Source organism: Aulonocara sp. 'chitande type north' Nkhata Bay, linkage group LG22 (assembly GCF_057382095.1).
Source record: "Aulonocara sp. 'chitande type north' Nkhata Bay isolate Kocher_YH1m ecotype deep benthic linkage group LG22, A_spYH_male_GT1.1, whole genome shotgun sequence".
Taxonomy (NCBI): Eukaryota; Metazoa; Chordata; class Actinopteri; order Cichliformes; family Cichlidae; genus Aulonocara; species Aulonocara sp. 'chitande type north' Nkhata Bay.
This window is the reverse complement of record NC_141364.1, coordinates 27,452,284-27,466,869: the sequence shown is the minus strand read 5'-3', so window position 1 is coordinate 27,466,869 and position 14,586 is coordinate 27,452,284. Positions and strand designations below refer to the sequence as shown.

General features: G+C 43.6%; 1 protein-coding gene across 3 annotated transcripts; it reads left to right on the top strand.

Moving 5' to 3' along the window:
• Positions 1-84: 84 nt before the first annotated feature.
• gon4la (gon-4 like a) lies at positions 85-13,431 on the top strand. 3 transcript variants are annotated; one of them, XM_086280077.1, is made up of 26 exons: positions 86-622; positions 987-1,182; positions 1,258-1,472; positions 1,803-1,877; positions 1,965-2,015; positions 2,121-2,174; positions 3,781-3,876; positions 3,959-4,051; positions 4,655-4,816; positions 4,912-5,122; positions 5,196-5,297; positions 5,715-5,755; positions 5,911-6,026; positions 6,334-6,514; positions 6,609-6,695; positions 6,771-6,948; positions 7,027-7,177; positions 7,264-7,411; positions 9,025-9,141; positions 9,993-10,625; positions 10,710-10,787; positions 10,870-11,055; positions 11,133-11,276; positions 11,463-11,674; positions 12,230-12,332; positions 12,421-13,431. In XM_086280077.1, the coding sequence occupies exons 2-26, from the start codon at positions 1,005-1,007 to the stop codon at positions 12,523-12,525; spliced, it is 3,717 nt and encodes a 1,238-aa protein (XP_086136203.1). In that variant the 5' UTR covers positions 86-622; positions 987-1,004; the 3' UTR covers positions 12,526-13,431. The 3 variants fall into 3 exon arrangements, with proteins under 3 accessions (XP_086136202.1, XP_086136203.1, XP_086136204.1); XM_086280076.1 differs by having other exon boundaries at positions 85-1,182; XM_086280078.1 differs by lacking the exons at positions 86-622; positions 987-1,182; positions 1,258-1,472; ... (1 more) ...; positions 1,965-2,015; positions 2,121-2,174 and having other exon boundaries at positions 3,844-3,876; positions 3,959-4,074.
• Positions 13,432-14,586: the final 1,155 nt, after the last annotated feature.

Here is a 14,586-nt window from a genome sequence, read left to right as displayed (position 1 = left end):
CACCCGAGTGAGTTAATCACCTCTGGAATTTCCCACAGAAGAGCGCTAACCTCACCCCTCACACCCACTACCTTTTCAAAGCTCCTCTGCTAATCACCTGGCAGAGAGCAGCAAACTGCCAGGTGACACTTGTTACATTCATAAGAACAAGAATAATTTAAGGAGAAGGGAATTATTTCAAAGAGACTCGGGGAGCATAGTTTTTTGCTGATATTTTTACATTTTTGAAAGAGACGGGAATTTTAATAAGAAAATAACGGTGGTACTGTAGGTTTTGATAAAAAATTACAATCTAGTACGTGGCGCTAATGCACCTAGAATTTGTTTGCCAACCGCCATGAAACTGAAGAAGAAGAAGGAAAATTACGCCGCTCCATACGTCACAGTGAGGGCGCCGGAAATGTAGTTTTTGGAGGCAGACTCGTCTGACGTTGTGGCGGTAAGTTAGTCTGTGCTGCACCAGACCATGCCCGTTATCGTGTGGGTACCGAGAACGGACAAGAAGGCCTGCTGCCCCGTGCACTCTTGAGCTGGATCACCCTCGCGGCCCACGGATCTCTGGGGCTAACGTTAGCAGCTAGCCGGCGGGAGGCGGGACGAAGAGCCGAAGCGGCTAAAACAGGTAAACGCAGGTGAATTCAGGTAGTTTACCACGGTGGCTACTGGTTCCTTGTCTGCCCATTCCTCTGCTGGTTCAGGTCTCATGTCTCTCGGTCTTTAACAGCATGTTCACACCGACAGGAGCTGCGAACAGAAGCAGCTAACCTTTTAGATTTGCTAAAGGAGGTCCACCCTGCTTGCCTGCACCAGGGTCTCCTTCTGAGGCTCAGTTCAAAAAGAACTGTTATTAATCTTCTGATCTTGTTTGCTGTGATTGGTCAACTCTTGGAAGCCTGCTGAGGGGCGGGAGTTACAGCTTGGGTGTCCCTTCAATACTTTTTATTCTCATCTGTATAAGTTGTTTGAGTCTGATGTCACTGTTTCAGAGGTCATGTTTCTGCACGATGAACTCGGGCCGAAAGTGTCTTAAACTCAGCCTGTCCGGCCCAGCTCCTGCCGTCACTGCTACTACACTGCTGCAGTTCGCCTCCCATGATGCTTTGCTACAGGAGAAGGAGGAGGAGCAGCGTTACCAGCTGGCAGAGGAAGACACCACTGACTCCAGACTCGTCATCACCATGGGTAATGCACACACATGCACATACGCTGGTGGCTTTGTGAGGACCCGTGTCTCTGATGGACCGATCTCTCCATCAGAGGACAGCCAGGAGGAGATGAAGGCTGCCAAGAAGAAGGCCGCCAGAAGGAGGAAGAGGAAACTGGCTGAGGAGGAGGAGCCAAGGGATGGGGCCTCAGAGAGTGAGGAGGAGGCAGGAGTGGAGGTGGAGATTGACAGACAGCTGGATCAGTCACTGGAGACAAAGTCCAAACAGCACAACCTGACCACAGTGAACGTGAAAAACATCATCCACGTGAGTGCCTCCACCCACATGCCTGGAGAGGGTGTGATCACGATTTTTGATTGAATTCAGGTTTTTAAGCCTACTGTCTTTGAAGCAGTTTAATTTGAAGTATTTGTCCATGAAGTGTCATGTGACTTACCCTTTAATGACTTGGAGTAGGATGCCTGTTAGATGGTAACGGCTTATTAAAGAATACTGTCAGTCTTTGACAGTCTTTAGTACATTCAGTTCTCTGAGGTTACTCTGAGCTCTTTTAAAGATATGAAGTGTAACAAACTCAAAGGCTTTCAACAAGAATATGGGAAACTTACAGTTTAAACGTTGGCCTTTGACCCACAGGAAGTGATCACCAATGAGCATGTGGTGGCCATGATGAAAGCTGCCATTAATGAGACTGAGGCTGTCCCTCCATTTGTGAGTCTATCATCCAATCAAAATCAATCATTCACTGCCATCACGTGAGTCCTGACCCTGCTTACAGACTTTCTTTCTTTTCTGCAGGAGCCCAAAATGACTCGATCTAAGCTGAAGGAGGTGGTGGAGAAAGGCGTAGTGAGTCCACTTACAGCAGCCCACACACACACACACACACACACACACACACACACACACACACACACACACACAGAGCACTCTGAACTTTTTGTTTTCTGTCAGGTGATTCCAACCTGGACCATCTCGCCCATCAAGAAAACCAGTGACATCGTCAAGGTAAAGGTCAAAGGTCAAACCTGAAATCCTGACTGCAATCTTTATAAAGTCTTCAGTTAAGTGTAACTTTTTAGAATCATCTGAAAAACATTTGAATCCCTGCATTTTTTCGAAATGTTTTAAAATGACGTAAAAGCTTTTAATGGCATTTTGTCAGCATTTGACTTGAATTCAATTTTTAACACCGTAAAGTGTTTTTTAATCATTTTAAAATTTTCATTGGCATTTTTCATTTATTTAATTTGGAGAAATAGCCATCAAATTAATTCAATTACACATTAATTCAGTTCTTAAATGTTAAACAATTCAGATTTAAAATTCTTATTTTATTTTAGTTACATCTCTAGATATTAAAAACATTTGAAACTAACATAAAATTTAAAAAATGAGTTTGTAATTTTTTCTTTTTTTTAAGTAGATTATGTAATTGTTTTAATTTTTAATGTTAGTATTTTTAAAAATATATATTTTTAACTGTGTTCTTGACGATTTGTAAAAATATACAAACTGCTTTTATACCTTTCTTCATTTTCTCTTGATGAGCCTCATGAGGTAGTCATCTGAAATGGTTTTCCAACAGTCTTGAAGGAGTTCCCAGAGATATTGAGCACTTATTGGCCGTTTTGCCTTCACTCTGTGATCTATCTTGTCCCAAACTATCTCGATTGGGCTTAAGTCGGGTGACTGCGGAGGTCAGGCCATGGCGCAGCAGTCCATCACTCTCCATCTTGGTCAAATAGCCCCAACACAGCCTGGAGGTGTGTTTGGTGTCATTGTCCTGTTGAAAAATAAATGGTAGTCCAACTAAACATAAACTGGATCGGGTGGCATGTCGCTGCAGGATGCCGTGGTAGCCATGTGTGCCTTCAATTTTGAATAAATCTCCAACAGTGTCACCAGCAAAGCACCCCCACCTCACACACATCACTCCTCTTCCTCCATGTTTTACGATTGGAACAATGCATGTAGAGACCATTCGTTCACCTTTTCTGTGTCGGATGAGAAAGACACGGCGGGTGGAACCAAAGATCTCAAATTTAGACTCATCAGACCAAAGCACAGATTTCCACTGGTCTGATGTCCATTCCTTGTATTTCTTGGCCCAAACAAATCTCTTCTGCTTGTTGCTTTTTCTTAGTAGTAGTTTCTTAGCAGCTATTTGACCATAAAGGCCTGATTCACGTAGTCTCCTCTGACCAGTTGATGTACAGATGTGTCTGCTACTGGAACTCTATGTGGCATTTATCCTGGACTCTAATCTGAGGTGCTGTTAACTTGCGATTTCTAAGGCTGGTGACTCGGATGAATTTATCCTCAGCAGCGGTCGTTGTGTGTGCCAGTTTCATCGTAGGGTTTCGTGGTTTTTGCCACTGCACTTGGGGACACATTCAAAATGTTAGCAATTTAAAAATAATTAAAAGTAAAAAGAGGCATTTTTAAAGTCCTTTTTTCTCCAACTCTAGTGTTTTTGTAGTAGTCATAAAATGTGATTCTTATTTCTCTGCTGAACGCTGAGACTAACGCTGTAGGATGTGTGTGACCTCCTTTGTTTTCTGTGTGGAATTACAGTGTCAATGAAGTTTCAGCTACATGTGTCTGTCTTCAGGCTCCGCAGTTTGTCGACATCCCTCTGGCTGAGGAAGACTCCTCTGATGACGAGTACCATCCCGAGGAGGAGGAGGAGGACGAGACGGCTGAAGACGTGAGGCTCCAAGCGTCTGCAGCGTGCTGTGATGTTGATGATGACTGGCTACTGATTTTTCATTGGTTGTGTGTCTGTGTAGACGTTCCAGGAGAGTGACATGGAGAGCACAGCTTCGTCTCCTCGAGGGACTCGGCTGCCCCGAGCTGAGGAGGACAGCTCCAGCCCATGGCAGGTCCTCAGAGTGTGATCATCGCTGTCAGTCTGCTGATCAGTCAGAGCTTTAGAAGTGAAAATGTGTGAAACAATCAGTGTTGTCTGGTCCCTCAAACGTCAGATTGTTAGAAATGAACAAATTCAAAAACTTTATTGATGACCAAATGGCAAAACTACTGATCAAATTATTTCTGTTGATCTAATGGTAAAACATGGAGATTTGAGTGAAAACAGGAATATTCCGCAGTTTTAAACACACCGGTTTATGAAACCTGAGTATAAAACATTGTTTTTATTTGCTGATTTCCCTAAAAGCTCTGAGTTTACTTTTTTCTGAACCTGTGAATGGGACACTGTCTACCTCAGGGGTCTCAAACTCCAGTCCTTGAGAGCTTCTGTCCTGCAAATGTTAGATGCATTCTTGGTCCAACACACCTGAATCAAATTAAGGGCTTTGCCAAACTTGATGGCATGCTGAAGAAGTAGCTCAACCATTTGATTCAACTGTGTTGGAGTAGGGATGCATCTAAAAGCTGCAGCACAGTAGCTCTCGAGGACTGGAGCTGGAGAGCCCTGGCCTACCTAAACTTTAAAGCCTGCTTCCTGTCTTCCATCCTATCAGAAGTCGCGGAGTCGGTCCAGACTTGTGAGGGCAAGGTCTGTTTCCATGGGGCCGCCCCCTCCCCCCAAAGCTCCACTTCCTAAACCTGTGACTGACAGGACCTTCCTGGAGAAGCTTCATGCTGTGGAGGAGGAGCTGGCTGTTTGTATGGAGCCCTATCAGGTAACCATGGAGACAATCTGGTCATGTGATGCATCAATATACGATAACGATATAGATCAAAGCGACAGATCATTATGGATCATCTGTGTCGTCAGCCTCTGTCTGAGTCGGAGGATGAGGCCGGTCTCATGGCGTCTCGGACTCGGTCCAAACGTCCTCTCAGGGATGTCCCGCTGGGCCGGCTGGAGGCAGAACTCCAAGCTCCTGACATCACACCTGATATGTACGACTCTAGCTCCACCCACGAGGACAGGGAGTGGACCGATTGGCTGAGAGGGCTGATGAGCTCAGACATGGACAATGAAGGTGAGGGTTCATAACAGAGCAGGGATTAGAGTTCTGACTGGACTCAAACTGATCAAGAATCTTTTTCTGACAGAGGAGTGTGATGACGAGGATGATCCAGAGTACAACTTCCTGGCTGACATTGACGAGCCCGATGTAGAGGATTACCGTGATGACAAGGCTGTCCGCATCACCAGTAAGTACACAAACACACATGTGTTTAGATTTTCCCTGCATTTACAAAGGAGCTGCTCAGTCATCTGTTTAAACTCAGTGCACACGTTCGGGAGGGTGCCTCAGGTGATCAGCCGTAATATCTGAGAAATCAGTAATCAGTGGGCGGCTAACAATCAAAGGTCCATGGATTTTAAATTTTTTTTATTGTATTTTTTTTTCCTCTCCTCTCCTCCGGTCTACCCTCACACACACACACACACACACACACACACACACACACACACACACACACACACACACACACACACACACACACACACTCTGATGGATGCATCAAGGGTGCATCCATAACATGGCCAATATTAAATGTATCATAAGCGAGCAATAAATGTGATTAATACCTGCTGAAGATGATAATTTGTGTTTATGTCCTCAGAAAAGGAGGTGAACGAGCTGATGGAGGAGCTCTTTGAGACGGTATAAAACACCTTCAGGTTACCTGTCTCTTCACCTGTCTCCTCAGTGTCTCTTCACCTGTCTCCTCAGTGTCTCTTCACCTGTCTCCTCAGTGTCTCTTCACCTGTCTCCTCAGTGTCTCTTCACCTGTCTCCTCACCTTTCTGTGTGTCTCAGCTGAAAGAGGACCTGGCTGGACAGGAAGTGGATGATGAAGGCCATGAGGAAGAGGAAGAGCCACAGGAGGAAGCACAAACATTTCAGATCCACACACCTGAGGAGCAGCAGGACAGGTGCGTAACTAACACACGCACACAGTCGGGTATTCATATATTGTGGGGACATCTAATTGACATGCTTTCACTAGCAACGAACCCTGACCATCAAAAATGAATGCCTAAACCTAACCTAACCATAACACAGTTGTAACCGTGACATTCCCTAAAAGGCCTTCAAACTTGTGGGTACTGGGATTTTGGTCCGCATGAGGGCTGTTGGTCCCCACAAGTATAGTAAACTTCCAATTTTTTGGTCCCCACAAAGACATGAATACATGCTCACACACACAGATACATCACTGTCTGTGTGTTTTCACATCAGAGAGTGTCCTGATGATGAGGCTGAGGATGGACCAATCGCAGAGCTGCGCACGGTGAAGCAGCAGCTGGCATTGATAAGAAGGAAACAGCTGACTGGAGTGCCACATGACACGCACACAGAGCTGATCGTGTACAAGTTGAACGCTGAGCAGAGGAAATGCCTGCAGCAGCAGCTCCAACAGGTAAACTCTACTCTTTCAGCATGGCGGCTGAGAGCTCTTACCATGCTTTTACCATGATAACAGCAACTGAACTCACCTGTCGTCTTTCTTTCAGCATGTCCAGCTACTTACTCAGGTTTACCTGCTGACCTCACTTGTGCCCAGACTGCACAGCGAAGCGGAGACCTGCCGGCAGTTCCTGGTAACTCACCTGGATGTGTTGTGATGTACTTCCTGTTGTTAATGCACCCATTGAAGCTCACTTCCTGTCTTTCAGTGTGAGGTAGACCTGCTGGCGCAGCGGGCCGAGCTGATTGGTTTGTTGGCTCTTCCTGGTTTCTGTAGTGTCTTCAGAGCATCCAACCTGCAGATGGCGCTGCAGCTGCTGGATGAGCTGCGTCAGGCTCCCATCAGCTACCGGCCACAGCTTCGCCCCCGTGATGCCCGGGGACGGAGTGAGTACAGGTGGGGGCGGGGCTTCCTGATTGATTGACTTGAAACTTTGATTGAAACTTGTTTTTACATGCTAACAGTGCGCTGCTTCCCCGTCATGCCGGCTGAGCTTGCCTGGCTCTTTGCCACACGGCCCGTCTTCATGTACCCGGAGCTGCTGCCTTGTGCTAGCCTAGATCCCGCGCTGTACTGCCCCCGGAGGACAGCAGCCTTCACTCCGGCTGAGGACTGGTGAGCACACACTCACTGTAACACAAAGAGGCCTGAGAAAAACCTTCACCATGCCCTTAGTGTGTGTGTGTGTGTGTGTGTTTCAGTCTGTTGGTGCTCGGCCTCAGGAATATGGAAGGGTCATGTGACCCACCCAAACTGGTGTCCCAGTTCCTGCTGAGGAAATCTCTGGTTCAGGTTCGACGAAGGATCCTGCAGTGCTGCCGGCCAGGTTTTCCTGACAACGTTGTCAAGGTAACGCAGACATACATACACATACATGGTGCGTCCCAATTCATGGGTTGCATCCTTCCAAGCACCTGGCCTTTTGAAAGCGAAAATTATGTATGTTTTTTAATTAGATTTTTTTGGTTTGTGAAGTATCTGAGGCTAAGACCACAGGACTGTAAATACAATATTGTTGGGCTTAATTTCTGTACCCAACAGTAATTTTAACATTAACTAGTTAGCTAATGTTGTTAATGAGACTAGTGTCATTTCAGTTTGGTCATGTAAATATAACATGGCCAATATTAAATGTATTGCATTTAATTAAAAATGTACAGCAGTGAACTTTAACTCTGTTTCAAATAAGAGAGACAAATATTGTTCTTTTAATATATTGGCAATACCAAATTTGTCTGAAAGCTTATTTATATGGGTAAAAAGACAATTTACGAGTTGTGATAACTATGTGTTTGTTAGATAAAATGAAGAGTAGATTGATTTATCGATTTGTCAATTTTGTGAAAAATTTATTTTGATTTTGAGAAAATCATCCCATAACTGTTTTAAGTCATATTGAATAGATATCAGAGCCTTAAACAGACTGACCTGGCAAAAATGATTAAAAAAAACATAACATCCTTGTAAATTATAGCACTATACATCAACTTATCCCAAAATACATAAAGCATATAAACATCTACAGCAATATAATTCAACAAACAGCAGTACTACTAATCCAAAACACTCCATGTTTCATATTACTGAAAGAAACACAGACTTTTATTTTCAGGTGCATTCTGCTGCTGATATTTGCGTACTTTAAGTTTCTGAATATAGAACTTTTTACTGCCTTTCATAGTTTTTACTTGAGCGCCCTGAGTATTTTCTTCCACACTGAAAACACTTTGATAGATTTAATGATGACTTTATCTAATAAGAGTGATTTAGGACAGATAATTAGTTATTTTAAGCTTCTTTTTTTTTTAAGTAGTCCCTCTCATAGAGAGAACAGTCTGTCTGTTCTCTTCATCTCTCAGCTGGTGCTGGCTCTTCCTCACACACTGCTGAATTTGTCCTGTATCATCAAGGGTGGAAAGCCTCGGTCTCAATCAGCTGTCCCTCAGAGATGATCGCAGATGATCTGAACACTTGCGGTTCTCAAACATGGAAATCAAATGTGTGCAAAGCTACAGGATTAAAACACAAATTTAACATAGCAGCTCATTTAAAAAAAACACAGACACCACCAAACGGAGCCAGCAAAATAACCAAACTAACATTAACAGTGCTGTGAATCCTGCTAGTACTGTGATATTCAGGTTTGAATATCACAATTTCTGTAAAATTAAAGTCAATTTTTGAACAATATGCCTTTTAGAGTAAAGGCTTTAAAAGCAAGTGGAACCTCACTAGTACTAACATCACTAATGTCACATAACTTTGCCGACATGTAGCTAAAAGTAATGTTTTCATGTTCTTCAGTATTAGAACATTTGTGTCGCTGCATAAATGAGTACTTATTTAAAAAGTTTATTCTTCGACCGCTCCACTTGAGCTGTCCATTATTTTTTCGAAAAATGATCTGCTTTATCACACCTCTGTACATAAAAACACACAGTCCATCTGTCTGTCTTCTGCAGACCTTCAGGTACCAGCGGCGGGTTCTCCCAATGCCAGTGGCATGTCGTCCCGTGAATTTAGCAGACTGGCGACCTCCTGTGGAGAGAGAGGAGAGCGTCATGCCTCTGTGGCTGCTGGTAGGAAGGCTGCTTGTGTTTCCTTTGTTCCTCTCTGCATTTTTCCTGCCCGTCTTCTCTTCATGGAAAACTAGTTCCAGAATAAGCACTGATGACATGGTGTCAAACAGTTGACCGAGGAGACCCAGGTGACACTGGAGAGATGAAGCAGGTGCCCAGGGGAGGTCTGGGAGTCTCTGCTTAGACTGCTGCTCCATGGAATGGATTATAAGAGAAGAGGGAAATAGCAAACGTAGTTAACTGGTCAGTAATCAGCCTTGTGGTCCTCCCACTGTCTCCTCGGTGTTATCGTGCAGCTCAGGAACCAGTTCCCCATCAGCTGCAGGTTTTCCCGCTGTTGCAGTGTCTCCCTCTGTGTAATCTGAGAAGCACTAGTTCTGATAGGTATGAGGTTCACTTAGAGGTCATAAAAACGAACGGTATTTTAGATTCTGAAGAAAGGATGTGATGAGGATTAGCTGATGCTGCTGACACAGACCGTTTGTGATGGAAACAAAACCAACTGTGACCTTTGAACTTTTAGCAAACCAAACAGAGAAGTTCCACACTTTATTTCACACTAGATCCTCCTGCAAAAATAGAATATTTTCTTTGAACTACCAAAAAATCTGTTTTGTAATTGGAGCGTTTCTGTGACTTATTGCAGCAACTTTTCCTTTTCTAATGTGGAATCTTGACACACTTTGTTGAAACTGCAATTGTGTTTGTTGGGATGCCTCAGCGATTAAGAATGTGCTTAGGCTGATTTTACAGTGAATCAGAAGAGAACACTGCTTTCATGTGTGTAGTTTGAAGTCTGAGTATGTATGTGTGTATGTGCATATATAAAACCATCTCTTTTCTGTCTTCAGCGCTCTCTCCCCGTCATCTACCCAATCATTAGGCACTATAATAGCTCCGCCTCAAACATCCCAACCCCCTCCAGCTCCTACAGCGTCCCCCCTGGGACCCGATACCCACCCCGCCTCCCTCAGAACCTGGACTTCAGACGGATCGGCTTTGTATTGCTGAATCAAAACCACAACCCCCCTCATCCCCCTGACTCTGCCCCCTCCGCTCCCACTCCTCCTCGAGTCCTCCTTCACCGCCTGCTCCTGACCAGGACCGATTCCCCCACTGACATTTGCACTGCCACTGTGTCCATGGCAACCAGAGATCAAATTAGACGATACAGTCAGAAACTTGCAGCCCTGAGGAGGGGGAGGGAACACAAATCCTTTACACCTCCTTCCTGCGATGACCCCACCTCCCATCAGGTGACAGGGGATGATGTCATCAGAACTGATGAAGAGGAGGAGGAAGAGGGCGACATCATCCTGGTTCTGTCTGAATCTTCACCCAGTGCTGCAGGAAGTGTTGCTGTCAGTGACGATGTGCAGGAGGTGGGGTCAGAGAGTAAACAGGACGGAATCTTGACACCACCTAGAGGAGCAGAAGAAGACAGTGGTGATCCTGATGAAGATGGAGACAGAAAAACTCAGCAGGTGAAACCTTTAGTGGCCAAAGTCAGCTCTCAGTCAATCAACCAATTAATATCTGCAGATATCTGACTTCCTGTTTGGTTTCAGCCACTGTCAGAAGAAAGTGATGAAGATGATCAGAGAGAGTCAGAAGACGTGCTGTTCGCTCATGATTATCTCTACAGGGTGAGGCTTTAATTCTGGAATTGAATTGTATTTAGCAAGATTGTGTAACCGCAGTTGTTTGTATTTCCTGTTACCTGGTCAGGTTTATGAGGCGGTGCAGATGTATCCGGGCTTGTGGGAGGAACTGATGTGTGTGTTGGACGAGTTCTCAACTGCTGCAGTTGATGTCCTGTATGACAGAATAAGCAGCGTTCTGCGGCCGTGGCCTCAGCTGCTCAGAGACTTTGCCGCCTTCCTGAACCGCAGACAAGCTCGCCGCTGTGGCCTGGTGGGTGACATCACTGTGACCTCGCAGAGGTGTGCTGTGACTTAGGTGCAACTCATCAGCTCTCTTCATCTCCGCAGCTTCTGGAGCAGCAGCTATTTGAACGCAGTCGAGTGTTTCTATGGAAACTGAGATGGAGCCTGGGAGAAAGCTCCTCACTCTACCAACAGGTGGTGTCAGTACTGCAAGGAAGCTCTGCCCCTTTACCTGAGGACATAAACAAGGTAAGGTAGATGACATTTGACCCCTCAGCTGATCTGACCTGAGGAAATCTGTCAATTAAATCTGTCTTCTACTGATAAAATAATTAAACACTGATTATTTTCCTCCGGAATGATGGGTTTATCAAGTTCTTGATAAAAAATGGAACAGAGAGAGACCGAAGTCTGATCCTCTCTTTGTTTTGTCAGCTCTCTTCTTTGCTCTGCCATCATCCTGACCTGCAGCAGGAACTCCGCCAGTTCTACCAAGAGTTCCACACCACAAACTCTGCTGCCCAGAGTTCCCCTGACGGGAACCAAGGCACCGACAGAGAGGAACAGGATGAGGGGCAGCGGCAAGCGGTTTGTGCCAAAAACATCACTTTGACAGCCACTGGGGAGAAAGTCGTCATGTGGACACGGTCAGAGAAAACACTAAAGAAACATTATAACGATGAAACATCATTTCAAGGTTCTGAAACTACTAGAGACAAAAAACTCCAGTGTCCTGAAAAAGTGTTGGCAGGCATTATTCAGATGTTGTAGAAAATATCAGAAAGTCATCAATAAGTGTTGCACCAGCCACAATCACACATTCAAAATCTGTGTTGCATAAAACATTACACACCCTGCAAATGTTCACGTGCTCTGGAAACGTGTTCTAAAAACAATATTCATTAAATGCTCCATAAAAAATCCTTAAGGAATAAAAATGAGACGGAACATCTGTAAACCCAAAAAATAAAACTTCTGTAGCATACATCTTCTAGTAGCAAAGACATTTGTATTGTATAAAACTGTAAATGTTGTAGAAATGTTTCATTTGAAATGTTCTACAAACATAAACGCTGATCTTGAAACATTATGAAAATAAAATGAATTTAAGCATCGAAGCTTTCAGAGCCAGATGTTTTAAGATGATTCTAAAAGTAGCATAAGAAAAGAGGAAAAACTAACTCTGATTGTTCCTGTTCCAGCGAGGTGGACCGAGCTATCCTGACTGCCTGTCAGGAGAGGGGAGCCACCTGGAAAACGTTTAGACAGGTGTCTACCCACCTGGGAAACAAGACTGCCCAACAGGTGAGATGAGGCAACGCCTCAGCATGCAAGTGTAGAGCTCTGAGCTCTGTGTTTTTCTTCTAAGTATTAAATCCGATGTTTTCTACAGGTACGCCTTCGGTTCCTCGACCTGATGAAGCTTTTCCACTCTGCAAAGTCCACTTCCTGTTCCTTTGAGGCACAGCCAATGAGCAGGCAAGATGCTCCAGACTGAGTCCTTGACCAGTTAGAGACCTGCAAATAGACTACAGAGTCCAAAATGATGCGAATCCACCGCTGTCCGACTTTGAGAATCCAGAGGAGTTTATTTAGATGAAAGAATGGAGTCTTGCAGGAGGCGCTCTGCTCACCTCTGCCAGACTGTTTAGAGAACGTGTCTAGAATGTGTTGAGACGAGAGGATCAAAGAGTTCCATTCTACATCAGAGATGATGAATGATTCAGGATACATGTGAACCTCCTTGGCCGGCCTTTGGTTCTGGACTTTAGGTTTAGAGACTTAGCTGTGGATTTAAAATCTAGAACCAGTTAAAAGTTCTACAGCCTCAGGATAACACCCCCCTTCTACAATCTGGGTGATGATGGATTCTTCAGACCTTTTTTCTCTGGAGCAGATTTGAGGCTGATCAAAGAGTTCATTTACAGGACTGTAGCTTACTGTGAAAGAGTTCAGAGACACTTGCTGTTTATACTTCAACTCCGATTTGTTGACCAATCAGAGCAGAGCTTTATTTAAAAAATATTTATCATTAATTTATCTCCTCTAGAGAGGGAGGGGCCTCTGTGGTCACATAATACAAAGAAGGAAAGTAGAAACCAGCTCCTGTTGGCTTAAACTGGGTCATGTGACCTTGGTGAGGGGCCTGTCTTCTGGTTTCCCATTATGCTCTGCGTTGAGGACACCTCATCACTCCCATGATTCCATGCTCTCATGTTGGTGAAGGAGACATTGTGTGAAGGTTTTGTACAAATGTTTATTCACATTGAATGAAAATAACTCATTAAAATTTTTTTACTCCTTAAAAGTGTTTGTAAACAAAGTGTTTGTTTGTGAAGGCTAAAGAAAGAAATCTTTAAGCTTTAGGGAGGAAAGAGAGTACTGATATAATGAATTGCCCCCTCTATTGGAGAAATGAAAAGAGCTCTGGGTAGCACCAGGATAGTGCTCCAGGGAACGATGAGGTATGTTATATTATATTGAAACATTTAAGTAATGTAGCGTTAAATAAATTGTTAATGTTATTTAATAAGATATGACAAGTAGGGCTCTTGCCATATAGATGCAAAAAGGCAATAATTATGCCAATAAAGAAACCTGGAAAAGGCCATAGTAATCCTGGGAAATATAGAACCATTGCTTTGACTTTCAATATGTGTAAATTGATGCAAAGGATGGTGAATGAGTGGTCGGCGCAATTTTTAATCAAGAAATATAACAGCGCCTTATCAGAGTAGTTTTCGTAGCAATGGATCCTCTTTTATGTCTGGAAGATGATATTAAGAAAGCTCAGAATAATAAAGAAATTGTAGTTGCTATGTTTGTGGATGTAGAAAAAGCATATGATATGCCTTGGAGAAAGGGTTTACTGATTAAATTACATCAGTTAGGAATAGGAGAAAATATGTTTAGTTGGTTAAGGGATTTTTTTATGTGACAGAACTATTCAAGTTAAAATAGGATCACGTTTCAGAGCCAAGAAAAATAGAAAATGGAACTCCTCAAGGAAGTGTAGTAAGCCCAACGTTATTTTCAGTTATGATCAATGGTATTTTTAAAGATATGTCTGTAAATTACTTTTTGCTCATGATAGAGCATTATAGGTAAGGGCGGGAAATGTAGACTATCTCATTAAGAAATTCCAGGAGGGGATAAGTAAAGTGGAAAAGTGAGGTGTAGAATGGGATTTTTAAATTTTCAGTTGAGAAAACTAAAGTCATGTTTTTCACAAATAAAAAAAAAAATAGGAGAAAATAAACAGTTTTACTAGTATGGGAAGGGGCTAGAAAGGTTTGATTGGTTTTGGTTTTTGGGTCTAGTTTTTGATAAGAAATTAACTTGGAAAAATCACAGAGCACATTATGGGTAAAAGTAAAAAGGTACTTAATATTATAAGGGGTTTAGCAGGGTTGACATGGGGTGCAAATTTTGATGCCACATTAATTCACTCAAGAATAGATTATAGGTGTATGGTATATTGGTCAGTGGCTAAAACTTGGATATTATCCAAGCTCAACCACTGAGACTTTAAGCAACACCGGTATGTGTCCTACAAGTA